The following is a 24,797-nucleotide window of genomic DNA, read 5'->3' on the forward strand; positions in this document are numbered from 1 at the left end:
ACACGGGATAAAACAGAAAGCCCATGTTCAGGAAGGATGAGTTTGATTCTCCAGGGAGGACCTAGCCATGGCTGGAGCTGTTAACTCTAGAATTCTTTTTTCAGTGAATGAGCCTAATGGTCTTTTCCACTGACGGTGAGCAATCTCCAAAAAGAAGGTCTATAAGAGTAAAGGCGACCAAGCAGTGGCAGGGGTCTGAAGCAATGTGGGAGGTACAGTGTGCCAACGTGCCAGTCCCAGGGTATGGAGGTTACTGACAGTATCCGATCATACGTGGGGCAAGAAGTCAGAAGATGGCTCTCAGTTTCCAACTACCCACCACTCCTTGCTCCGCTCATTCTTAAGTCATAAGACCAACAAAAGCTGCCTAGTCTGGTATGTTTTACGCTTTAACTTAGCTTATTTAACTTCGTTATATAATTCTACTTCATTGTTTTATCATTTCATTGAATTTGCCAAGTGATCTATAAATACATTGTCTTGGGGACTGTCTGTCCCCAAACAGCTTGTATGGGGCAGGAAAGACTTGATGTTAGGGAATCTTTGATTTCCTAAGGTCCCAGAGCCTAGACCCTCATTCCTGGCAGCAAGAATGAACTGCATTTAACTAGATAATTCTACCCAGAAGTCAAGGAACCAGGTAACCCCGGCTGAAGTTGCCTGAGAGGGACACCCAGAGAGCTGTCCGGGGTTCTGAAACACAGCGGCAAGCTACAGCGGGGAGCTGTCCGAGGTGCTAAAACCCAACGGAAAGCTACAGCAGGGTCCAAGGACCAGTTCTGTCTCCACTCTCTGTTTAACCGGGTTCCCCAGCCAATCTCCTCACGACCCAATCCATTGGTTGTCCTGTACTCACTCAACTGTTGGTTGGAAACCCAGAAAGCACCGGCGCTCAACATGTTTGTCGTCTTCATCCCCGTCTGCCTTCCATAATTTGTTTGTTGCATTTTAGGTATTAGAGTGTAACCAGGTAAGTTGCAATGCTGAAAGAACTCCTAAGTGTGTCTGCAATGCCCTCAGATCTCTCCCTCTACAAGTCTGTTCTCCGAGGATGTAACACTTACATCCTTCCACCACGCATGGGAATCTACCTCTTCTACCTCGGCTGGCTGGCAGACCTATTCCAGCCAACAAGAGCAAACACATGCAGGAGACAGACTCTAGACGTCCTTCCACACCTTGCTCTCTCCCTCATGATGAACTTACAGAGGTGGGAATGGTCCCAAGATTGCCTGATGGAGGTGAAAATCCACTGGAGGGAGAGTCCAGAGTTCCCATGACAACTAACTGACATGTGAAGCCATCACAGAAGGCCCAGCAGCAGTGGACAGCTCACTCACCACAGATTCATGAGGAAGAAACAGAGAGAGCTTTGACACAAGCAACTGCAACTCCCCCCAAACCAGGACAACCAGAAGCTAGCTGTGCGCACATCACTCCCATGGTCGAAAGCCAGGAATGTGCTTGGCGAGGCCAGTAATACCCTGGGGCCAGGAGTTTTGGGGGAGCTGTGGGTTTGAATTCTTCCACTGTAGAGATTGAAGTTAACAATCTGAAGGGCTCTTAACATGTGACCTGTGGTGCACTTGAGATAGCCTGTGGTCCCTTTGTGCATATTGTTTAGTTTCCCCGTGGCTTGGTCGTATGATTGCTTTCTGTCCCATTTTTTTTCCACTGAAAACTGAACTTCTTGATAAACGTCCCTGGCAGAAGATATAAGTTGTGCAAAGACCTCCTGACCTCAGGTTTCCTATTTTCTCTTTTCTTTTCATCTCCTGGTCCTCTTTTTCAGGAACCTGACACTGAAGAAGGACTTGCTGGTCCAGGTCAGTCTCTACAATGTATCTTCTGTTCTCTACAAAGACGGGCTCCAGGCTGTCACGTTTGACTACAGTGAGTACAGTGTCTGTGAATCTTACCTACATGTGACGTGGGGTGCTGTGTTCAGTTCTTTTGGGCATAGGTTTTCTCTTTTGAGACAGTCTATGGCCAAAGCACCCTGGACACACCCAACCTTATTTTATTTTGAGACAAGGTCTCAAGTATTTCAGGCTGGCCTCAAACTTGATGAGTGGCTGAGGATGACCTTGAACTTATGATCCCCCTGCCTCCCTCCCTTTCTTCCTCCCCCATCCAAGTGCTGGGATTACAGGTATGCACCACCATTTGCACTTTACATCGTACGGGGGATTGAACCTAGGGTTTCATGCATGCTGGACAAGTACTCTACCTACCGATCCCCTAGGCTAGCATCGACTGGCAATCCAAAGACTGCTGTCATAACTCAAGTACCTCACTCTGCATTCGGAGACTGGGCCTCTACAAGGCTAATGTTAGGTTAAAATGGAGCCCTGTGACTATAGGTCTTTGTTTACAGTTCAAGACTAATGGTTCTCGATGAAACTACTGATTTATTTATGTACCTGCTCATTCCGAAGTGAGATATCGTTTCACTAAGTTGCCCAGACTGGTCTTGTATTTATCCTGTGGCTCAGGCAGGCCTTAAACACAGGATCCTCCTGCCTCAGCTCCTTGAGTAGGATTATAGGTCTTCACTGGCACTCCTGGCTTGGTGATTTGTTTAAATGTGGTCTTTTCCCTTTCATTCGATGTGTTTGGGGGGAACCGAGTCATTGGTGCCGCTTCCAGTACCGCAGTACCCAGGCTGGTGGGCACACAGATGGACACTGTCTTTAGCTTCTGGTTTGCAGCCCCTCCTACCTGTCACCACCTTCTGTGGCTCTAGGGCTCTGTGACAGAGGTGGGGTGTGGCTGCCAGGAGGCACTTGTTTTTCTGCAGACAATTAGGGGGAGATAGCTTCTAGAAAGAGTTTCCATGATTAACTCAAATGAAGTGTAAAATTGTTTTTGGTTTAAAGGCTTTGCTTACTGAGGGATCAAGTGGTAGGAGCGGCAGGCAGAGGAGGGAGGGTCCCGGCAGCCACTATGGCTGTCCCTACTCCTCAGTTTGCAGATCTTAGCAACGTGTCAGAAATGTATTGGGCCCCAGTCTGGCAGCCACTAGGGTGAGAACATTAGAGAGCTCACAACCCAGACTGGAAAGGATCTTTCACGTGGGAAGAATGTGGGTGGAAAGTGAGGTGATATTATACAGTTGCCCTGGGTTCTAATCCCAGCTGAGCCACATCCTGGCCAAGTGCCCCTGGCTGCCTGTTTCGGTCTTTGAATCCTGGTTGCCTAACTATAGGATGGGACACTCACCCCAGGGTCACTGGGAGTGCTGTATAAGGCAGTTATTTCAAGCCATAGCCCAAGGCTGGGCACAGGGAGTGCTTAGCAAAATCCCTGGGCTGGAGCAAATCTGTGTAAAGGGCTGGATGGGGCAGGAGAGCCTGGGAAGGAGGTGGAAAAAAATCAGGACTTGGGGAGGCTGGCAAGATGGTGTGGAGAGGTGGAGCTGAGGCCCTACAACCAGGTCACAGGGGCCCTGTGGTCTCTGCTGATCTGGTGGGAGTGTGAGGAGCTGTAGGAGGACTCTGTGGAGCCTATGAGAGGGCATAGAGCCTGTGTCCTGGTGGCCAAGGCAGTTGCCAGTGTTTGAGGTGTGAAGACAGTGCCCTGGACTGGGTAAGGATTGTTTCATCAGGGTCAGGGGTCAGAGAGTTCAAGGGGTCAGGGCTGGAAACTGGGGACCTGCAGCTGGGAAGCAGATGGTAGTAGGGCTGGACTGGACCAGGACCTAAGAAGTAACAGATGTCTAGGGCCAGAGACTCTGTGTTACAGGTCCTTGGGGAGGGAGGAGAGGGCCAGTCTGGATTGTGGAGAGGGCCAAGAATGATTAGACCTTCCGGCTGCTCTCCATTTGAGGGAGGAGCTGCTTAGACTCCAGGCTCAGTTTGACCTGAGCCACAGCTGATTCCCTAAGGCATACAGAGTTGTCGTAAAGCTCTTCCCTCAGCCCCAGCAGCCCTGGAAGGTAGCTCGGTATGTGTCACATGCTCTCTCCACATGGTGAATTCATGCTCTCTGGCTAGCCTAGCATCCCTTGCAGAGAGAAGGTCATAGACAGGATCAACCCCCATTCCCCATGGTTAGGACCGCAGGAGCCCTAATCAAGAAAGTTGGGACAGGAACAAAAAGATAGACTCTGAGGTACTGTTGAGACAGACAAACAGACAGACAGACAGACAGACAGACAGACAGACAGACAGACGTAGTAAGGGAGCAAGAATTAGAGGAAGCAGCAGGGAAGGCCTGGGATGTCAACAGCCCTTTCTATTGACCCTGACACCAGGTCTCGGACACTCCACCTTCTCAGTGTCTGGTCTCCTCAGATAAAAGAAGTCACTTTCTACCCAATGAATGTGATTGGGAGTAATGAAGCCGGAGGAGTCTCAGGAGACTGGATGGGGAAGATGGTCATCTCTTTGCAAAAAGACAGAATTTGGTTTAGCTTAGAGGTGAGAGTTCGTACCATGCTCACAAAGGACCCACGCTTGGTTGCCACCACCCATGCTGGATAGCTCACAACTGCCTGTGACTCCAGCTCCAGGGGATTTAACGTCCCCCTTTGGCCTCCGTAGTTCACTGGATTCTTATGAACACCCCCCTTCCACCAACAGACACACACACATGCACAGAATTTAAAAACAAAACAAAACAAAACAAAGGTAAAACCAAAAAATTGAAACAAGCAGGATTCCTGCTAACCTGACGAGGAGCTGGGCATTTTTCTGGCCTAGGGAAGCAGCTTAGGGAGAGTTCTGGACTCTGCCAAAGGCGTGCTGCTCCCCTGGTAAAAAGCATGGATCTGCAGCACTACCCCGAGCTTGGAACAGGGCATCCTTCCAGGAACTGCCACGCAGAGACTCTAAGCAGTGAGGTTAAGGGTGTGACCCAGATTCACAAGCCCCAGCCTGGTCCCTGTGCTCAGCTCTCTAACATGCCCAGGGGCGGGCAGTGTGGAGGCCTCTGCCTTTTACTATAATGCTAAGTACTGACCTCCAAGTGCTGGGAGTCAGCAAGCAGCCTTTGAGACCTGGCCCCCAGTTAATTCTGATTGGTAAATAAAGACACCAGCAGCCAAGAGCTGGGGAGAAAAGAGATAGGCAGGATTTAGGTTTCCTGGAACTTAGGAACTCAAGGATGAAGGAGAGAAGAGAGAGCAGCCATTCGATAGAGAAGCAAAAAGAATCACCACGGCCTTTGGACCAAGAGGATGTGGCAAGAGGGCTACCCAATTAGGTTAAGAGCAGCCAAGATAGAGCATAGTAAATCATATAATTTGGGGTTATCGATGGGAAAGTAGATTCTAATGGCATGGGGGATAGGCAGCTACACAGCTATTGTGCTGTTTAAGGCATATTAAAATATATAAGGCTCTGTGTGCCTTTCATTTGGGAACATAAATGGTATAAGGAAGGAACACTGCACTCAGGATATTTTTTGCAACAGCCTCTACGCGGGACACCTCTTCTCTTTCTTTCTTTCCCTCTACCCACTGTCTCTCTAGGCCAGAAGAGTTGGAAACAGGACCCAGGGTTCCAGCGCTCCAATAAACTGCCCACAGGGCCACCTCTCTGAGGCCCCAGCCTGGGCTGGGCAGGGAAGGTTAAGGCTGGAGCTGCCCTGACTGTTAGTGTTGATCCTGCAGTTCCCAAAGGCCTCAGGAGTTCCTGGAGCAAATGTTTTCTCTTCTAATGCACTGCAGCAGACTAAGGAGGGGCGGGTCTCCCTAGCAGCGTTAAAGAGTGGCATCCATTACCAGTGGTGGTCTGGCCCAGCAGCTCGAATAACTGTCCCAGAGTTGCGCCTGTGTGAGGATCTGGCTTTCCCAGCTGGCCACAAGCTTGGCCCGGTTTCTTTGGCCAGGGAGTGGAAACGAATGCCAAGATGACAGACTTCATGGTCAATGGACACAGGCTGGTTTCAGCTTCGTATGAGGAAGATCTGCCCCACCCCATGGATCCCTGGCAGCCCTTCACTGAGGAGGGTGTGGGGGGAGCTTTATATCAGGCTTTAACCAGCTCAATCTCTCTAGTCTATAGCACCATAGGTGGGTGTAATGAGCTTCTGTGAGAATGGAGTCATCAGAAATGGATTGACTTCGCTCTGCCTAAGGCTGTACGATGACCTATGAGTCGAATCTGGGCCACCATCCAGAATGTAATACTTTGTGATACATGAAATTGTACCAAATCCAATGTCCGAGTTTGGGAGTGCATTTTTATTAGGTATAGCCAAGGCTTGTTTTCTCTTTGCACAGATTTCTCTTTGCATTAGATCTGGAAGGCTCGACTCCCAGTGCATCCTATCCCGAAGGGTGGAGGTGAGCCTGTAAGAGATGGCGCCTAGCAGGAGCTGTCAGGTCACTGGCTCACATTCTGGGAGGGACCCTGGCGCCTTTCTTTTGGTCTCTGTTGTGGATCCTGTCATAGGGTGAGGGGCTTAACTACATGTCCTCAGTCCATGACGTGTTGGATCGCCACAAGCCCAAAGCAATGGTGCCAACCAGCCATGGACCGAAACCTTCCCAGATCGATGCAAATAAAGCTTCCTTCTTCATTACTTGGCTATCTCAGCTATTTTGTAACAGTAATGGAAAGCTGAGGCATGCGTCATCACTCTCGAAGTACAATGGGGAAGGGGAGAGAGGGGCATGGAGAGGGAGGGAGAGGAAAGGGGGAGGGGGAGGGGATGGAGAGAGATTGTTAAAGCCTACTGTCCCTGTACAAGGGATGCTGACTCCCACCCTAGGCTGTAAAAATATTTTCATTTGTTTATTTTCTGTTTCTAAATTCTTTTATTAACAAGACAGTAAGGAGTGGGGAGGAATGGGCCGTGGGCAGCTGAGGTATATTTCAGGTGACCAGGTCTGTGAATGATACTGGCCTCTTGAAGTGGGACCAGGGGTGGGGAGGGGGAGCCAGAATAAGGCAGATGGGGTCTGGGAACAAATCCTAAAAGCAAAAGTATTTTAAAAAGAAAATTGGTTTTTAGCCTCAAAAAGATTTTTATTGGAGGTAAAAGGGTGATTCAGCCTGGGTTCACAATAAGATCCTATCTCACTGAGCAAAGGCATCCAGCAAGAGGGCTCAGCAGGTAAAGGTGTGTACTCCCGAGGCTGGCAACCTGAGGGCCTGCATGGGAGAAGGAAACCAATTCCCACCAAGTTGTCTTCTGAATTCTATATGCACCCCCAGACCCTCCACACCCACCTCAGACACACACACACACACACACACACACACACACACACACGCCACATAACCTGCCACACATACATACATACATACCTCACGCACACACAACTGCCACACACACCTGCCATACCACACACAACCTGCCACTCACACCTGTCACACACATATACACACACATGCACACATGAGTGCACACAAGTGTCCACACGTACACACACTCCAAATGAATAGGTGTACAAGAATTTTAAATTACAAAGGTCTGGGATGGTAGCTCGGGACAGAGGACTTGCCCAGTGTGTACTCTCCTATAGCTTGTTTATACACTTAGTCACCAGCTAGTGACCCTGTTTGGGAGGTTGTGGGACCTGGGAGCCTCGATGGAAGGGTAGGTCCTGAGGCAGGGCTTGAGGCTGCGCAAGGGTTCCAATTGCTGGCCACTTCCTGCTCCTGAGTGGGGATAAGCCTCTTGCTCCTGGGCAGTGCCTTCTTGGCCTGCTGTCATTCTCCCCAGCATCACAGGCCGTATCTTGCTGGAGTCCATGCAAGCCCTCTTATTCTTAAGTTATTTTTGTTAGGGTATTTTAACACAATGGAAAAGTAACTAAGACATCTACTGAGGAAAAAACAAAAACAAAAACCCTCACCAATTTGGGGTTAATAGAAAACATGCTAGTTAAAATTATGTGTTTAACAGAACCAGCTTCGCCAAATAGTTTTTTCAGCAGAACTTTGGAGATCTGCAGCAGTGGTTCAGGATGGTAAAATCATAGCAGCAAAGACAAAGTAAGAATTGACAAACGGTCTATAGAAAGAAGACAGAGGCCTGAAGAATCTGCACACATGCTCTGTCCTTTTCAACAAACTCCTCCACCACCCGAGAGGTCTCGAGGAAAACGATTCTAGACACTTTCCCGCACACCTGCACAGATCAATTTGAGGTGAAACAGCTGATCTAAGCATGAAAATAGGACAGGAAGGGGGGTCATGTGACTCCATCATTTTGGGTACAGTCAGGATTTCTTAAGGCACAAAAGCGTTAATCACAATCATCATGAAAGGAAAAATAATCTTGAATTCTTTTTAGCTCAAACACCTTTTGATGGCCCAAACCCATTACTGAATACAAAACTCCACTTGAGCTCAGTGTGCAGAGTATCTGCCTAGTGCATAGCAGGCACTGGGGTCAGTCCTCAGCACTGTGGAAGCTGGGCGTGTGGTGCACACCTGTGGTCCCAGCTCTCAGGGGGAGGAGGGGGAGGGGGAGGAGGAGGAAGGGGAGGAAGAGGAAGACCAGAAGCTCAAAATCACACTAGGCTACATAGAGAGTTTGAGGTTAACCTGGTCTACATGGAGGAGGAGGAGGAGGACCAAAAGCTCAAAGTCACATTAGGCTACATAGAGAGTTTGAGGTTAACCTGGTCTACATGGAGGAGGAGGAGGAGGAGGAGGAGGAGGACCAAAAGCTCAAAGTCACATTAGGCTACATAGAGAGTTTGAGGTTAACCTGGTCTACATGGAGCAGGAGGAGGAGGGGGAGGGGGAGGAGGGGGGGAGGGGGAGGAGGGGGAGGAGGAGGAGGGGGAGGAGGAGGGGGAGGAGGAAGAGGAGGGGGAGGGGGAGGGGGAGGAGGAGGGGGAGGGGGAGGAGGAGAACCAGAAGCTCAAAGTCACACTAGTCTACATAGAGAGTTTGAGGTTAACCTGGGCTACATGAAACTGCAGCTAAAAACCCATGGGAAAGGGTCTGAAGGGAGAACTCAGGAGTTAAGAACACTCGCTGCTCTTCCAGGACCCTAGTTCAATTCCCAGCATCCAGGTCAAGTGATTCACAACTGTCTGTAATTCCAGCCCCGGGGAATCAGTCTTCTGTCCTCCTCCTGTTCCTCATTCATGTGAATGCAGGGATATTTCAAGACAGGGTTTCTCTGTGAGGCCCTGGCTGTCCTGGAACTCGCTCTGTAAACCACACTGACCTTGAACTCACAGAGGTCTACCTGCCTCTAAAGGTTTGGTTGCTGTTGTTGTTTTAGAAGATGCGGAGCCTCAATATAAAAAGAGCTCTTCACACGTCAAATCACCAGTCGAAAAATAGCACACATAGGGAAAGATATTACTGTTCCCCCTCTCATGGAAGAATGTCCGGTTTTGGAATTACTAGGACTCTGTACCAAGATAAAGTTGAAAAGACTGAAAAAGAGATTAAAAAATTAACACACAGACAAAAAGCCAAACCTAAGAGACATGTATGGTGGCTCCTAGGTTGAGAGGTCGCAGTCTGTGGTCTGTTGTCTCTATTGTTCTGGGCCTGCAGATTGCTGTGGGGTGGAGGGTGTGGGAAAGCCAAGATGCTCACTCAGAGTCTGAGGGAAGCAGAGGAAGAGAAGGGGTGGGAGACCCCACTCCTGTGACCTACATCTGACAACAGCTCTGTCTACTACTCCTGGCCTCCCAATCAAGCCACCATCTCATGAAGCTATTAAGGGGTTAGAACCCATGGAGAAGGTCTGAGCCCTCAAGATCCAAGTTCTGCAGAGCCCATGAGCTGGCAACCAAAGCGCCCCAATAAACCTGCAGGAGGCATTCATATTCTAATGTGCACATATGTGCACAGACATATGTGTGCAGAGACCTACATGTGTGCAAATGTGTTTGTAAAGAGGAGAAAGAGGGAACCATTGGCCAGCTGAAAAGAGAAGTTATATAGCCTCTTTGCCCAGCAAATCCTTCTGGTTTCCCTCTCAAACCCCCATCGAATCCTCTCCGTCCCCCTCTCTCCCAACACTGCTGCTGGTCCAAAATGGGCCTTGTGCTTCCTGATGTGGGTCCTGTCTCAGTGCAGGAGTTTTTTTCTGCTGGTGATCCCAGGAGATATCAGGCATGAGCGAGTGGGCCAGGAAAAGCTCAAACACAAGTGGGTGACCCTGCAGGCTTGGTCCTATGGGGGCCATCCAGAGGACAGTATGCAATGCCATTTGGATGCCAGTGAGAGGAGATGAATGGTTCCCTACTGTTTACCATTCCTCCTGGTAAGGGCTCCTGGGTTTTAAGCCTGTGGCCTCCAGGGATGTATTTTCTCCTGGGGACTGGCCATGTTTCAGAATGTTAGATGGCATTTCTGCTCCAGATGTGGCCTGCTTATAGGAAGCTGGCCGTCCAGCACAGTAGAAAGCAGAGGGCTTGGAGTCACTGGCAGAATCCTTGACCCTCAGCTCCCTGTCTGCAAGAGAACCAGGCCCTGAAAGGGCCCAGTTTTGCCTACCCAGCCAGGCCATTGATTGCTCTCTCTTGCTCTGAAGAGCCATCTTGCCTCTTCCCTTCCACTCAACACCCTGTCTGCTTCCTGGTAGATGTGAGATCGACTGCAAATTAAACTTAATGGAACTTGAGTGATTATGTTGACTTTTAAAAGTGCCTACAGATAAATAAATACCCAATCAGCTCTCTCAGCATATCAGCTTTTCTACTGTTTCCCCAGGGCAGATCTGTGGTGCTGAAGGGGTAGGGAACACCATGTGGCATGAGGCCAAGACAGCTTCCCAGAGTGGTGACTTGCCACACATAGAGCCTGAAGAATGCAGATGTCTGTGCCCTTTGACCCTCAGGCCAACTTCCTTCGGAAAATAGAGGTAGAGACCGGGAAGGTTTGAGCACAGGGTCATACGCGTGTCCACCTGACCACAAGAACTGGTAAAATAGCTTTGGTATGAGAATAAGGCGGGCCACTAAACAGGGAAATTCCATCCAGACATTCACATTGGTAAAGTGCTTATAAAAAGAAAGGGGAGACATAAAATATGGATACAAATTGCTAATTTTACCCCTACAGATTACTATTCCTGGATTATACAATCCAGACAGGTGGAAGGAAAAAATACCAGCAGGGTCTAAGGCCGGGTTGGGCTCTGAAAAAAATTGGTTTTTAAAATTCATCTATACTTCATGCATTTATTTGTGTCTGTGCAGGTATAAACAGGCTGGTTTGTGGAGGTCAGAGGTCAATGTCAAATGTCTTATGAGACATGGTCTCTCACTGAATCTGCAGCTCACCAATTAGGCTAGACTGGCTGGCCTAGGGATCTTCCAGTCTCCACCTTCCCAGAGCCAAGCTTCCAGACATTAGCTACCGTGTGTGGGTTTTCACGCAGGTGCTGGGTATTTGAACTCAGGCTATTACGTTTGTACAGCAAGCACTTTGCCTACTAAGCCACCCTTGCCTCCTGCCTGGTTTTGAGGTTCATTTCTTCCCTTGCAGAACATCTATTACTAGAATGTTGTTTCAAATCAGAGATAAACCTGAAGGGTGTGAGTGGGGCTCACATCCTTCCTACAGCCTGTCTTTGGGAGACTGAGCTGGCTGGTATCTGCCTTCGAATTTGCCTTAAAATGGTACCCGGTGCCTTGAGACTGTTCTGGCAGACTCTGTGTGCCCAGGCGCCATTAGAGGTCTTCCCTTCCCTCAGCCTAAGGCTGTTGCCTCCAGTGATGGGTTTCTTTAGTGTGTACACTTCTTGAAGTGTGAGAGACTAGAGGCCTGAACCCTCATCATGCTCCCTGGAGCTGCCTGTGCAATGGGGATCATGGCGTCCCAAGAGGAAGAATGGCCGTTGTTGCTTCTCTATTACGCCAGAGAGTAAATCCAGAGCAGGGTGCTGCTCGACTCTAAACCTGGTCCCAGGGAGGCCAGAGGAGATGGAGCAGAGTCCCCCAGGGCTCCTTAGTTCCCTCCTTGATATGACAGACACCTGGCCCTGGCTACAGGGCTCCTGTTGGCCCCAAAGACATAATGGTTGTCTTTCAGATAGCCCTGGGTTCCATAGTGGAGGCCTAGGGAGGATATCTGGTTTTCTTATATGGGAAAGGAGTAGCTTATATGGGAGGAGCACAGAGCCAGTGTCTACTGCTGCCGTTGCAAGGCTGGGTGTGGAGTCTTCCCCCACTCCCATCTGGAGATCGGATTCACTCACTCAGTATTGATTGGGGCTGTTCCTAGGTTCGTGTTATTGTAAATGAATGACCACGAACATCCTTGTACGAGGCTCCCAGTGCTCGTGTACAGGACTCTCTGGGGGTGCGCTCTAGACGCAGAGCTGCTGGAAGATGAGGGGTGTGTGTGGTAGGCTTTACAAGACAATAGTGAATTAGTCTGAAGCGCCTGCTTCCGGGACACAATGGAGGGAGTGCCTTCCTCCCCACCTAACCACACTGCACTCTGCCCAGTCAGCAGGTGGATTCTTTCCCTGCCTCCAGTTGTGCTTCTCTGATTGCTAATGAGGCTTCGCATATTCGCAGGCACTGATGAGCCATTCAGCCTTCTTCTTGAAACCCCAATTCAAAGATTCAAGTCCTTCGATTAGGGTCGTTCTGGAATCTTCGTGTATTCAGAGTGGGACCATTTACTGCTCACATGCCAAAATATCGGCTTCCGCACCCTGCTCTATCTTGCCAGTTTCTCTGCGGTGACATTGGATGAACTGAATGTCTTTGTGGGAAGGGAATCCACTCTGCCCATCCCTTCTCTCGCGCCCATCCTTTTCTTGTTTCGTTTTGTTTTGTTTCGACGAATACCTCCTGTCTCACCGAACTCACCCGAAGAGTCTGTATTTTTCTTCCAAAAGTGTAGAAAGGAGAAGCGTATAAGAGATGGTGGTCCCCCCGGGGAGGAGAAAGGCCTGGTGGGAAGGGTCTGGGCTCACGGAAAGGTCTTTTTACAAAAAAAAATTACCTTGCTGAAACTCTTGAGCATACTCTATGCTCATGCACTATGTATGCCATGTACGTAGAGGTCAGAGGGAATTGTATAAGTCTGTTCTCTCCTTTTACCATTTACCATTTACCGGGAATCCAACTCAGGATGTCAGGCTTGGCAGCAAGTGCACTCACCACTGGGTTATCTTGCCTCCCATCGTGGAAATGGTCCTAACCATCAACCTGCAGCTCCCTGGGGTTTGCTCTGCTCTGCGACCTCCACAGCATAGGTGGTTTGACTGATAACTGGATAGAGACACCCAAGGCAGTGTCTGCTGTACACATGGAAGCTGTATAAGGAAGGCGTTCGATGTCACAATCAGGGTGGACGTCTCCAATGCCATTGCTGCACTCTTCCTGACACTGCCTTCTGTTCTAGACCCCACCGAAGGAGTGATCCACACCCACAGCTTTGCCCGGCCTTTTCTAGTCTTCTCAGGGGTCCCGAGTTTACCTCCATTTCACAGAGAGGGAGCAGACATCCAGAGACGTTAAGCAAGACGATCGATCCTTTGCCACACAGCTAAGAGGACCTGAGTGGTCCATGCTGATCTTTCTGTGGCGCCAAGCCCCTCCTTCTCACAGCCAGGCTTGGAAAAAGCTGAGGTGGCCCTGGGATCCTCGTGCCTACAGCAGGGCAGCAGCCCTCCTTAGTCCTGCCACACAACAAACAGGCTTGACCATCACATGCACGCACACGAGAGCATTTGTGCACTCATACACGCATGCACACAGACACACAGAAACACACAGACAGACAGACAGACAGACAGACACACACACACACACACACACACACACACACACAAACACACACACACATCTTAGAGCAGAACTGAATGAGGCCTTCTTTAGGGACAGTGAAGGAGAAAAGGACCAGACTGAGGGGAGAGACTGGGACTAGATAGAGCAGGGTGGGGCGGGGCGATGTCTGACCCTGCTGACCTTCACTAGCCTCACGGTGAGATGAGGCCGATGGAATTTCACACAAACACTCTTCAGAAGCACAGCACCCAGGTTGCGTGATGATTTATAAGAATTACTGAGGAGGTCATTTCTAAGATATCAGTTGTCAGCTAGGCATGAAGGGAGGAGCCCGGGGCTGGAGGAGGGAAAAGCCTGGAGCTGGACTACAAAACCAGCTTTAATGATCAAACTGGAGGGGGAGGGGGAGGGGGAAGGGGAGAGGGAAAGGGAGGGGAGGAGACAGGAGGAGGGGGAAGAGGAGGAGGGGGAGGAGGAGGAATAGGAGGAGGGGGAAGAAGAGGAGGGGGAGGAGGAGGGGGAGGAGGAGGAGGAAGAGGAAGAGGAAGAGAAGGAGGAGGAGGAAGAGGAAGAGAAGGAGGAGGAGGAAGAGGAAGAGAAGGAGGAAGAGGAAGAGGAGGAGGAGGAGGAGGAAGCGGCAGCAGGGGATACAGAATAGAAAAAGGCCTGATGGCATGGTGTGGCAGAGTGGGCACTGGATCTCAGGCAGTCTCTAATACAGTGGACTGCAGCCCTAACATTTCGTGTGGTCCTTTGAATCTATGAGCATTGGCTCCTGGATCCCTCTCCCCATGGACACCCAAGCCCTAAGAGGCTGGCACCTGAAGACAGTAATTTCACAGTCACACATTGTCAGTGTGACTTTCCATGAGACCCAAGCACCCAACGTCAGAGATGCTCCACTAGGAGGTTATGGCCTCCCCTAAGTAACTCTCCAGTTTGAACTTGTCTCTGGTCCCGGGTAGTCTCAGCACAACCCAGTGTCTCCTCTGGGACCCAACACAGAGTAGCTCATGGCCAGCTTCCTGCCAAGCCACTACTGTAGGAATGAGTGACTGAGTGATGAGTCGCACGGCTCCACCCACTTCTGCTCCCTCAGCCCTTTAGCAGAGTCAGGCAGTGTCTGGGACAGAGGTAGAGTTGGAGTGGTCAGGAGAGGAAAGGGGGAGGCCAGACCAGGCCCCTGGGCTGTGGTGGGAAGCAGGGAGGCCAGGCTCCAGGGTCCCACGTGGTCTATAAGCTTTATTTCCTTTAGATTGAGAACAGTGTCCCAGGGGCTACCTCTGTCCCCTCCATCCCCTCTGTCTGTGCCGTTACTATAGCAGCCACCTCAGCTCGCATTGAGGGGGAGTGCGGAAATAGGTCAGATCGGTAATGAGGCCTCCCGGCTCTGATCTGCCCCCTGATGGGATATGGCTTCACAAGGCACCAGTTTCACATCAGAGCAGCTGGATCTGGACTCTGGATCAAAGGCCTCTGAGCCCAGATGCTAGGCCTGGGAGATCTGTCTGTGGCTTGGGCTCAGGAGGTCTCTTCTTGATCCTCCTCTAGTGAGTCACGGTACTGCAGAAGCCAGCTAGTGCTGGATTCCTGAGGGTATCACTTGACACCAGAACCAGCATCAGCAGGCTCTCCCGAGACTGAGACCCCCATCTAGGGACTGGTCCTGGAGTCCTTTCCAGTGACAGCTCATGGCCAATGAGAGCCTTTTCATCCCACAAGCCTGAGTTCAAATCCTGGCAGTTTCTCCCAGGAGGGAATTACATATTTCCTTTGGGGGCAAGTGAGGAGTTACAGTTACCTTGTCGTGGTGTGAATGCAAAGAGACCCACTGCGCTAACGATAACCAATGGGGTGTGGAAAAGTGGTGGGGTAGGGAGGACACTCCTTCCCAGGGTAGGGTGGCCAGGACCCACTCTCATCTCTTGCTAGGCAGCCGGTCACCCTCCCTGTTTAGACGATGTAGAAAGAGGGATGTCTTTGTCCCCCCAGTTCTGCTTCTCAAAGAGGCTTCTTGAAGTGGCATCTTTAATGTTTTAAAATGCTGAGCCCTGACCAGTTCCCACAGTTCCAGTCCGTACCTGCTGCTTGGGGGGCTAATTGCTCTGACCCAGCACCATGAGGCCAGGGATCTTGTCTTGTTTGTGACATACTAGGACAATATCTGGCTTACAGTAGGTGTTCAATCAATGCTGTTGAATGACTTTACACATGCACGCATGCACACATGCATGCACACATGCACACATGCACGCACACACACATGCACACATGCACGCACACATGAACACACACATGAACACATGCACACATGCACACACACGTGCACACCGTAGGATGCTTGGCCTTCTGTGGGACTCCATCAGACTTAGGTTTTTCCTGGAGCCCTCTTCCTTCACTGTACCACACATGTGGGGGTCTCTCCACTTAGCAGTGAGAAGGAGGGGCGACTCCCCTGTATGGGTGCAACTCAGCTCTCTTCCCCTCCACCCATCTGCCTCGTCTTAATTTGTTCTAGATACTTGTAAAGGAAGGCATGCATCTGAGGAGGGGAGGACCACACTCACTCAAGTGGGAGATGAGAGGGAGGAACAGTACAGAGACTGCTGTGCTGCCCACTGGACCCCAAGGCCCACACGGGTAAGCCGGATAGACTGACCAGAGCCTAGGTCTGCACAGCCTGGGAGCCTCTGTATGATCCCTGCAGCCCACAGGGGCTTAGGAGATGGAGTCAGAACAGCTAAGGTGTTTGCTGGAGCTCCTAACCCTCAGTGACCCAAGTCCATAGACTTTAGGAGTCCTGGGGTCCCCAGCTCTCAGCTAGGGAACTGCTTAGGCTAATTTGGGGGCAGGAACCCCTGATGCACTAGAGGATCCAGGACTACCAGCTTCTCCCAACATTACAGGTCCTTCTTCTCTGAGGGAACCAGATACCTTTCCAGGGGACAGCCCTGCTCTAAGCCAAAAGGGCACAGTGGGCCCAACACTGTGGGGTCCTGGATGCCCTCCAGCAGAGCAGGTACTCCCGAGGAGGTCAGATCATCCAGGAATGACAGTGGCTTGATGTTTCCAGTTCCTAAGCTGTTGACACCATGACTCAAGGAGCTCCAGTCAGCAAGGGACATGGCCCAGAAACTACAGCAACAACAGAATTGCTTCAAGTCTTTCCACCAGCAAACTGGAGTCCATGGCCTTCACCCCCAGAGGTTTCTGGTTCCATTTGAGCCACTCTGCTTGTGGGGTCATGGATGGGAAGGACTGAGGTACACAGGTGAGGAGGGACACAGGGCTGGTGACTCCCAGGCACCATCATATTTTAGTACTGAGAGGAACCTGAGACCCTAGGTCCAACCTCTTCCTCCTGCGGATGCTAAGGTGGGAGATCTGGAACTTTCCTTCTCTTATAGGGAGGGCTTTCTCATCTACCCGTCCCTCCTATGCATGGACTCTCAGAATCTGAGCTTCTTCAGTGAAGTCAAACATGCCTAGATGGAATCTTTGACTCTCAGACTTAGCATCAAGGCACATTCAGAGACTTGGAAGACCAAAGAACCAGGGAGTTAGGGATGGCTGGGAGAGGCAGAAGTCTATATTAGCCTGAGACACACAGTAAAGAGAATAGATGTCCTGGAATCGAAGTCTCAGCCAGGAGGAGCCTTAGTCATCTCTGCCTATGATGTAGAAGCCTCACTTCAAGGGCCTCAAGTGAGCCTTCAAGGGCTCACTTCAAGGATGGGGAGGTCCATCCCAAGGGTGAGTCTGCCTGACTGTCTCTTTCTGTTGACGTGGAACCCAGTTGTGCCTCACCTGACCCTGTACTAACACCTGCCTTTATCCCACACGCGTGTGCGTGCGTGCCTTCGTGCAATGATCTTACCCCACCATAGTGGCCAAGTCCCTGGGTGAACACAGGGACCAGCCTGATTCCTGGGTGGGGACTCCTGTCTTTCTCCAGACCCTTGGGCACAGCCTTACCTCCACCCACCCCAGTTCACTAAGGCAGAAGGGAAGACACAGAGCAGGGCTCCTCCCTGGAGGAGGGACTAAGAGAGACAAGTAATGAAGACAGACTGTCTGAGACGAGAGGAGAAATGGAGGCTGTTCTGGCCCTGTCAGGAAAGGAGAAATCATGCCCTTCTTTGGGGTCAAGAGAGTGTTTGAGGACAAGTATGAACAGACAGGCTTGGTCTGTGTGTGGCCAGTGAGTTACTTCAGCCCCTCTGCTCTGCTGTGCTATGCTATGCTATGCTATGCTATGCTATGCTATGCTATGCTATGCTATGCTATGCTATGCTATGCTATGCTATGCTTGGCTATGCTATGCTATGCTATGCTCGGCTATGCTATGCTATGCTCGGCTATGCTATGCTATGCTCGGCTATGCTCAGCTGTACTCGGCTGTGCTTGGCTGTGCTCGGCACAGACCACAGCTATTCCCTCCCACCTTCCATCCTCAGCCTGGGGGAGATCAGGGTGTTCACAGATAGAGCTGGGAAGCACGTCCCAGACGAGGAACCGCCTGTGAGAAAGCTTGGGAGCCAGCTGAGGCCTCCAGTGTTGGGAAGCAGCACACTGTGGGGTATCTAGGTGTAGGGTGCAGCTATAGGGCTGGAAGGGGCCTGAAGTGGGGGTGTCAGGAGCCTCTTGCAGAGACACCCTTCCACCTTCAGCCTGGGGTTGCCACACAGCACCCAGCCTCCAGGGACTTCACCAGTCAGGGAAGAGGGAAAGTTGAATTGCGTCAACACAGATCACTGGAAAATCTGTAGTGCTTCCAGCCAAATGCCGGCCTTTACTGTGGGGAAAGGTTTGTTCCAGAAACCCGACCTGAAAACATCAGGGCGCCTTAGAGGACCAGGTGAGGTCCTATTCCGACACAAAGAGCAGGATTTTATTAGGTTCACTACGAATGTCATCTAAGGAGGAAAGGAAGAGGTGTGTGACAAGATTGGGTGACCCTGCGCAGTTGTGGGGGGCACGCAGACACACGTGGAAGGGCTCCTCCATCCATGCAAGGCTGATGGGGCTGCTGCTCCAGTGGGCAGTGTCCCCACATGAGCCCTCAGCATCTCTGCCTGGGAACCTGGCTCTCCCTCTCTACAGGATCTGCACCCAGGCAGGCAGATGTGGCTCACTATCCCATCAGCCCACCCACTCCCCATTTCTCTAGTAGTCTCCCCCATCCTTGTGTCTAGGCTGGACCAGCCCTCCCCCAGGGTACAGACAGATATCCACCCCATGCTTCATCCTGGCCAGTCCTCTGACCAGCCTTATCACACCCAGGGAAGCCTTGTCACAGCATGGCTGGGAAGGTACCAGGTCGTTCTGAGAACTAAGCATAAACCTCACTTAGGTCTCAGGTGTCCTTTGTCCCACCTGCTTCCTCCTGGATTGCCTTGTCCTCTCAGATCCTAGCTGTGTCCCCAGAATTCTGTTCCACCCTTGAAAGGGTGTCTGAGTAGCCATAACAGAATAGCCATCGCAAGAAAGCACTGCGTCTGGTGGGGTTTCAGACGGCCGAGGCCCCCCATGCTCCATTCCTTCTTCTTGAGGTCATTGCCCTGATCGGATTGGCTGGTGGCCACATCTGTTAGGGGTGTTGTCTTGGTAGAGGATTGGTACGGGTACCTCGAGGGAGGTAGGCCTGAGTGTTAAGAAAGCTAGCTGACGGGCATAGTCACCATCAGAGAGGTTCCAACCTGCAACGGATGCAGAGGCCCGCAGGCAAGCAATCAGGCAGAACTTGATGAGGCCTGAGGAAGAGGGGAGAAGCATTGTAGGAGTCAGAAGGGTCAAGGACACCACCGCAAGAGAACCCACAGAATCAACTAACCTGGACTCAGAGGGGCTCGGTGACACTGAACTGACCATCAGGGAGCCTGCGTGGGTCTAACCTAGGCTCTCCCTCTGCATGTATGTCATAGTTGTATAGCTTCACGTTTTTGTGGGCCTCCTAACAGTGAGAATGGGGGCTGTTTCTGGTATTTTTGCCTGCTTTTGGGCTTCCCCTCCTCCTAGTGGGTTGCCTTGTCCAGCCTTAATATAAAAGGGGGTGCCCAGTCTTATTGCAACTTGATTTGCCATATTTGGTTGATATTCCTGGGAGGCCTGCCCTTTTCTGAAGGGGTTCTAAGGAGTGGATGGGGAGGAGAGAGGGGAAACAGCAGTCGGGTTGGAATATATGAGAGAATAAATTGATAAAGAAAGGAATAAAGTCATCTGAGAGTGAGCTAATGGTTTTGCTGAGCTGGGCGCTGAGAAGCTGCCAGGAGCTTGTGGGGTGAGTTGGGGGGCGGTCCATGGGGACTTCATTGTGCTGGGGCAGGTGGGGACAGCTAGGTTAATTCCTGGTCTGTCTCCTGGTCCGTCTGTACTGTGGCAATGACAAGATCCTTCTCAGAGAGACTGTCAGTCTCTCATCGCCTGCTTCTCACACCCAGTATACTTCCTTGTCACAGCCAATTTCACCCACCTTGTGGGTTCCGCAGCTTACGCTCCCTGACCGATGGGATATGGGTCCCAGGAGTGTGTGAGGGAGACCGAGTCTCTCTTGCTTCACTTTTAAGGCTCGAGGGTCAGAGCATCTGCTGGGACCACAAAGGGCTGAGGGAGTGAGGAAGGAGGGAGGAGGAAGAAAGGAATGGGGAAGGGAGAGGTGAACAGGGGGCTGAAGAGAAGGAAGGAAAAGAGATGAGTCCAGCAAGAGGAAGATGCAGCATCCCTCTACACTTCTCCCAGGCATCTGTCACAGATAGGTCATCGTTAATGGCAGGAACGGAACTCCAGGGTGGCACTGGGTGTTTCCCACCTGCCACCCCACTGAGCTACACAACCTCTTCCAGAAGGTGACCTTGCTGGTGCCGTTGATGGGGATCAAGGGTACCATCTCAGATTTCCCCGCAGACTCAGCAGCCTGACTTTCGCACAGACCTCTCATCTAGGATCCTCTGCAAAAGTCACCAGGATGCCCAACAATGCAGCGGGGGCTGAGACTAGACACAGACAGACCTGGTCCCAAGTCCACCTTTCCACTGTCCAGCCCCCCCAGGGGCGGCTGGTCCCTCTGAGCCTTAATACCTATTTCTGTAAAGTAACCTGAACACTAGTGTCACCTCGCTGTGGTGTGGTGTGGTGGCCAGAGAAAGGAGTGGGCACACCCCCGTGACACCAAGCTCAGTGCAGAAGACAGGACTCTGTGGGCCATCTCCTATTGGAAGCCAGAAATGTTTCATATTTTGAGACTTTGGTTTTAGGAATGTTTTCACACACACATAGTAGGTGTTTGGCTTACGGGATGGAGCCCTCAGACTGGACCACAAGTGACCTGGCGTTTCCTCTTCCCATTTGCAGACATTCCCTCCCCTGGTGGTCTTCCTCCCAGAAGCATCAGAATCCTGGGACTCTGGAGGAAGGAACAACTCTGTGGGCTTCTCGATCTCTTTCTGCTTTTATCCTGTTTCGCTATCGACTTCAGCAGCTTAATGCACTGGCTCGTCTCTCGGTGAGCTAGTAACAAAACGCCAGGGAAACCAAGGTCTCGGCGCCCTCTGCTCCAGCTTTTATCCATCCAATTTCATGCAGCTGGAGCCCTGGCTGCCACTAAGCCGGGGAAATGTGGGAACTGTATTCAATCACAAGGTACAGGCAGGTGACAGGTCTCTCACCACTGCCCGCCCCCAGGCTCCCACGCTCCTGGATCAGAGGAACCGTCCTTATACCTGTCTCTATTCTCCTGTTTTACTTCTCAGTCGTTTCTGGGGCATCACGAGGGTCCAGAGCCTCCTCTACAGGGTAGTGCCAGAGAATAGTGTCCCCAGAACAAGGATGTGGCAGGCAGCCCCAGGGCCAAGGGAATTCCTACTTTTAATCTGTGCATGTGTTTGTGTGCATGCTTGTGTGTGTGCACATGTGTTTACATGTGCATGCATATATGTATGTGTTTGTGAGAGTGTGCGCATGTGGAGACCAGAGGTCAATTCTGGTGCAACTCAGAAGCTATCCACTTTCCCCCTGAGACCTGGGGCTTGCTGATTTGGCTACACAGCCATGGAGCACCAGAGTTCCTCCTGCTTCTTCCTTCTCATTGCTTGGATGACAAGTGTGTATGCCCAACATGCCAGGTTTTGTTTTGTTCTGGTGTGGGTTTGGGGGATCAAATTGAGGTCTTTGTGCTTGAACGGTGTCCTGGCTGTTTTTTAGGTTCTTTACTTCTATGTTTGGTTGATTGGTTGGTTGGTCGGTTGGTTGGCCTTGAACTCACAGAGATTCACTTGCCTCTGCCTTCAGAGTGCACACTGCCACCTCCTGGTCTTGACTGGGTTTTAGTCAACTGACACAAGCTAGAGTTACTCACGAAGAGGAACTTCAGAAATGCTTCCATCGGACTGTCTATGGATGAGACTATTTCCACAATTGCTAATTGATAGGGAAGGGTCCAGTCCACTGTGGGCGGCACCCTCCCTAGGCAGGTGGTCCTGTATAAGAAAGCAGGTTGAACAAGCCATGAGGAGCAAGCCATTAAGTAGCACTCCTCTATGGCCCTTGCTTCAGTTCCTGCCTCCAGGTTCCTGTCCAGTTTGAGTTCCTTTCCTGGCTTCCCTCAGAGATAGACTGCTACCTGGAAATGTTAGGCAAAAAAGAGCCTTTCCTCTGAAAGTTGCTTTTGGTCATGGTGTTTTATCACAGCAATAGAACCCCTAACGAAGACACACAGAGAGCATGCCTTACCTAAGCATCCCTCCAGCCTTCCCCTTTTGTTTTTACTAGTACATATTTCTTTACATTGTAGGGAGCATATTTGGCTGCTCATTGCCATAGGGGGAAAAAGCAGTAATTTATCTCTCAAGACCCTGAAGGCTGAAGTCTGTGATCTGGGTACCAACTGGATCTACTTCTGCCGTGGCCTGTCTGCCTAATACATTGGTGACTGCCTACCTTCTGGGTCCTCAGACTACAAAGGCAGGGAATCTGACCATGAGACTCCTCCCCACCCCCACCATTTCCCATCACATGGTTGGGAGGAGTGTTGAGGATTCAGCATACAAATTTCCTATATGGGCACGCTAGCAACTGGGGGTATATTGCTGTCATTGCAGGGGGGTAGAACAGTCCCACTTCTAAAATTCAGCACATGCCCAAGCTAGATGCCTTGCTTCCGGCCAGATGTGGTTGAGCACACTTGTAATCCTAGTACTCCAGAGGTTGAGATGCGGCCTTGGGTGGGGGCGGGGGTTGCTGTGAGTTTGATGCCAACCTGGGCTACTTAGTGAGAACCAGGCTAGCCTAGGCAACTTAGCGAGCACCAGATGAGCCAGGGCCAAACAGCAAGACCTGGACTCAAAGCAAACAAAATCGAAGTGCCTATTTCCTTCCTTGGGTCCTCAACCCCTTTTCCAAATTAAACACAGCAGCAGAGGCGGAAGCGGAAGCAGCCATTTTGCCTCCCTGTGCCCTGCCCCTTCATCCCCCTCCCCCCATGCTGTTTTGGGTACATTCACTCAGTTCAGCCTCGGTGTCAGCCGATGAGGCAGACACTGTTTACGAGTTGGAGAAACTGAGGGTGGTGTTGTGCCGTGACACTCCTAAGATCCTGTGATAATGTCAGAGAGATTTCTGCTCGGGTTCGGGTGAGGCCAGAACCCACCCTTTCCACTGAGGCTTAGTATTCTTTCACGCACGCAGCGCTTTGGTTTCTTTACGTGCATTAGGACTGCTTGGTGCATGCTAATGTGTCAGATACTTGTGGGGCATTTGGGAGTGGTCCCCTGGCAAACATACCCCACTCTTTGTTTCCTCTACCCTCTACCTCTACCTCCATCAGCGCTGAGTATTCGGGTGGGAGGAGCTTGAGTTTTAACTAGCAATGGCTTCTGCCATTTCCTTTCTGTTCATTCACCACTATTTCTGTTACTCCCGTGCGATCCAGGGCTTTCTCATTGTTAGAGCCAAGCAGGTCACGCAGAGAAAACGCACTGCTGTGTGGACTGCTTGTTCTAGGATTTACCCACTTCTGTGGTGGCCACTGTCTACGGTGTGCTCTGCAGCCCTGAGGACCTTTCTCGCTTGTCCGTGGGTGCGCATGTGCTTCAGCAGGTGAACTGTTTCCTGCAGGACAGACCTCTTCCCATTCCCCTTATGTCCTCTGCAGCCTTGCCTGGGACCTCACCTGGGTGGGACCTGCACCCTGCAGCTTCTGGCAATCTCAGACAAGGCCTGACCACTTACTGCAGCGCGTATCCCAGAGGGAACACTCTCGCCACCGCTGGCATCCCATGGCATCCTACCAGACACGTAAAAGGATTCTTTTGCCTAGAAAGGATGACTGGACAAAGACCGGAATGGAGACAGCCTGAAGAGCCATCAGTGGGGAACTTGGGAAGGGGTGTGCGCAGGTGCGGCGGTAGAGGCGGGGTGGAGGGGCGGGGGGGGGGGACTGGGGCGGTGGTTGGAGAGGAAAAGGGAGAAAAAGGTAGAGGGGAAAGGAGAAAGGGAGAATGAAAGGAGAGAGAGGGAAAGGACCTCAGCCTTTGAACCTTTAGTGCAGCCTGTAGCTTCATAACAAGGGACAAGGTCCAGGCCAGCATGAGCGCTCTATGGGTAAGGGTGTTTGCCACCTGACAACCTACACTCAATCCCCAGAAACCACACAGCCGAAGGAGAGAACCAACTCCTGCAAGGCGTCTTCTAGCCCCAACATTCACACTTTTGCACACTTATAAATAAACGTGAAAAGAATTTAAAAATGAATGATATCCACCAATATTTCCTAATGCAGAAAAGATATTATTATTATTATTATTATTATTATTATTATTATTATTGAATGATTAAAAAGCAAAAAACACGGAGAAATACAATATGGTACCATTTAACTATTTAAAAACAGAGCCGGGGGAATACAGTCAAACATGGTTTCCTGAAAGAGGTTAAGGCCTCCTGGCTCTGAAGCCACTTGGGCAGGATGGCAATTCCAGCCTCTGGGTCCCTCCCTGGGCTCTTCTCCTGTAGCTGCTAGGGAAGGCTCCCTAGCATCTCTGGGTAGGAAATAGCTAATGCTGCCATCTTTTAGTTCCCAACTGGCAGGCCCCAAGTGTAGGGGGAGAAATCGAGCTGCTCTGCACAAGGC

The 24,797-nt window shown here is 51.0% G+C and overlaps 1 protein-coding gene across 2 annotated transcripts; it reads left to right on the plus strand.

Moving 5' to 3' along the window:
* Positions 1–24,418, plus strand: LOC120102989 (uncharacterized). Of its 2 annotated transcripts, XM_087551662.1 has the most exons (5): positions 1,398–1,472; positions 1,793–1,893; positions 21,023–21,173; positions 23,820–24,063; positions 24,311–24,418. In XM_087551662.1, exons 1-4 carry the CDS (start codon positions 1,459–1,461, stop codon positions 24,022–24,024), a joined length of 471 nt encoding a protein of 156 aa, XP_087407788.1. In that variant the 5' UTR covers positions 1,398–1,458; the 3' UTR covers positions 24,025–24,063; positions 24,311–24,418. The 2 variants fall into 2 exon arrangements, 1 of the variants encoding a protein (XP_087407788.1); XR_015621160.1 differs by lacking the exons at positions 1,398–1,472; positions 21,023–21,173; positions 23,820–24,063; positions 24,311–24,418 and adding an exon at positions 1–375.
* The last annotated feature ends 379 nt before the right edge of the window (positions 24,419–24,797 follow it).

The sequence above is a fragment of the Rattus norvegicus genome, chromosome 5, assembly GCF_021556685.1.
Source record: "Rattus norvegicus strain SHRSP/BbbUtx chromosome 5, alternate assembly SHRSP_T2T, whole genome shotgun sequence".
Classification (NCBI taxonomy): domain Eukaryota; kingdom Metazoa; phylum Chordata; class Mammalia; order Rodentia; family Muridae; genus Rattus; species Rattus norvegicus.

What these genes read in the sequence shown, in the direction of transcription:
- LOC120102989 (XM_087551662.1), top strand. An exon ending in GGCTGTCACGTTTGACTACA is followed by an intron (nt 1,894 to 21,022) that starts GTGAGTACAGTG and finishes TCCCATTTGCAG; the next exon opens with ACATTCCCTCCCCTGGTGGT. An exon ending in ATGCACTGGCTCGTCTCTCG is followed by an intron (nt 21,174 to 23,819) that starts GTGAGCTAGTAA and finishes TGTCCTCTGCAG; the next exon opens with CCTTGCCTGGGACCTCACCT.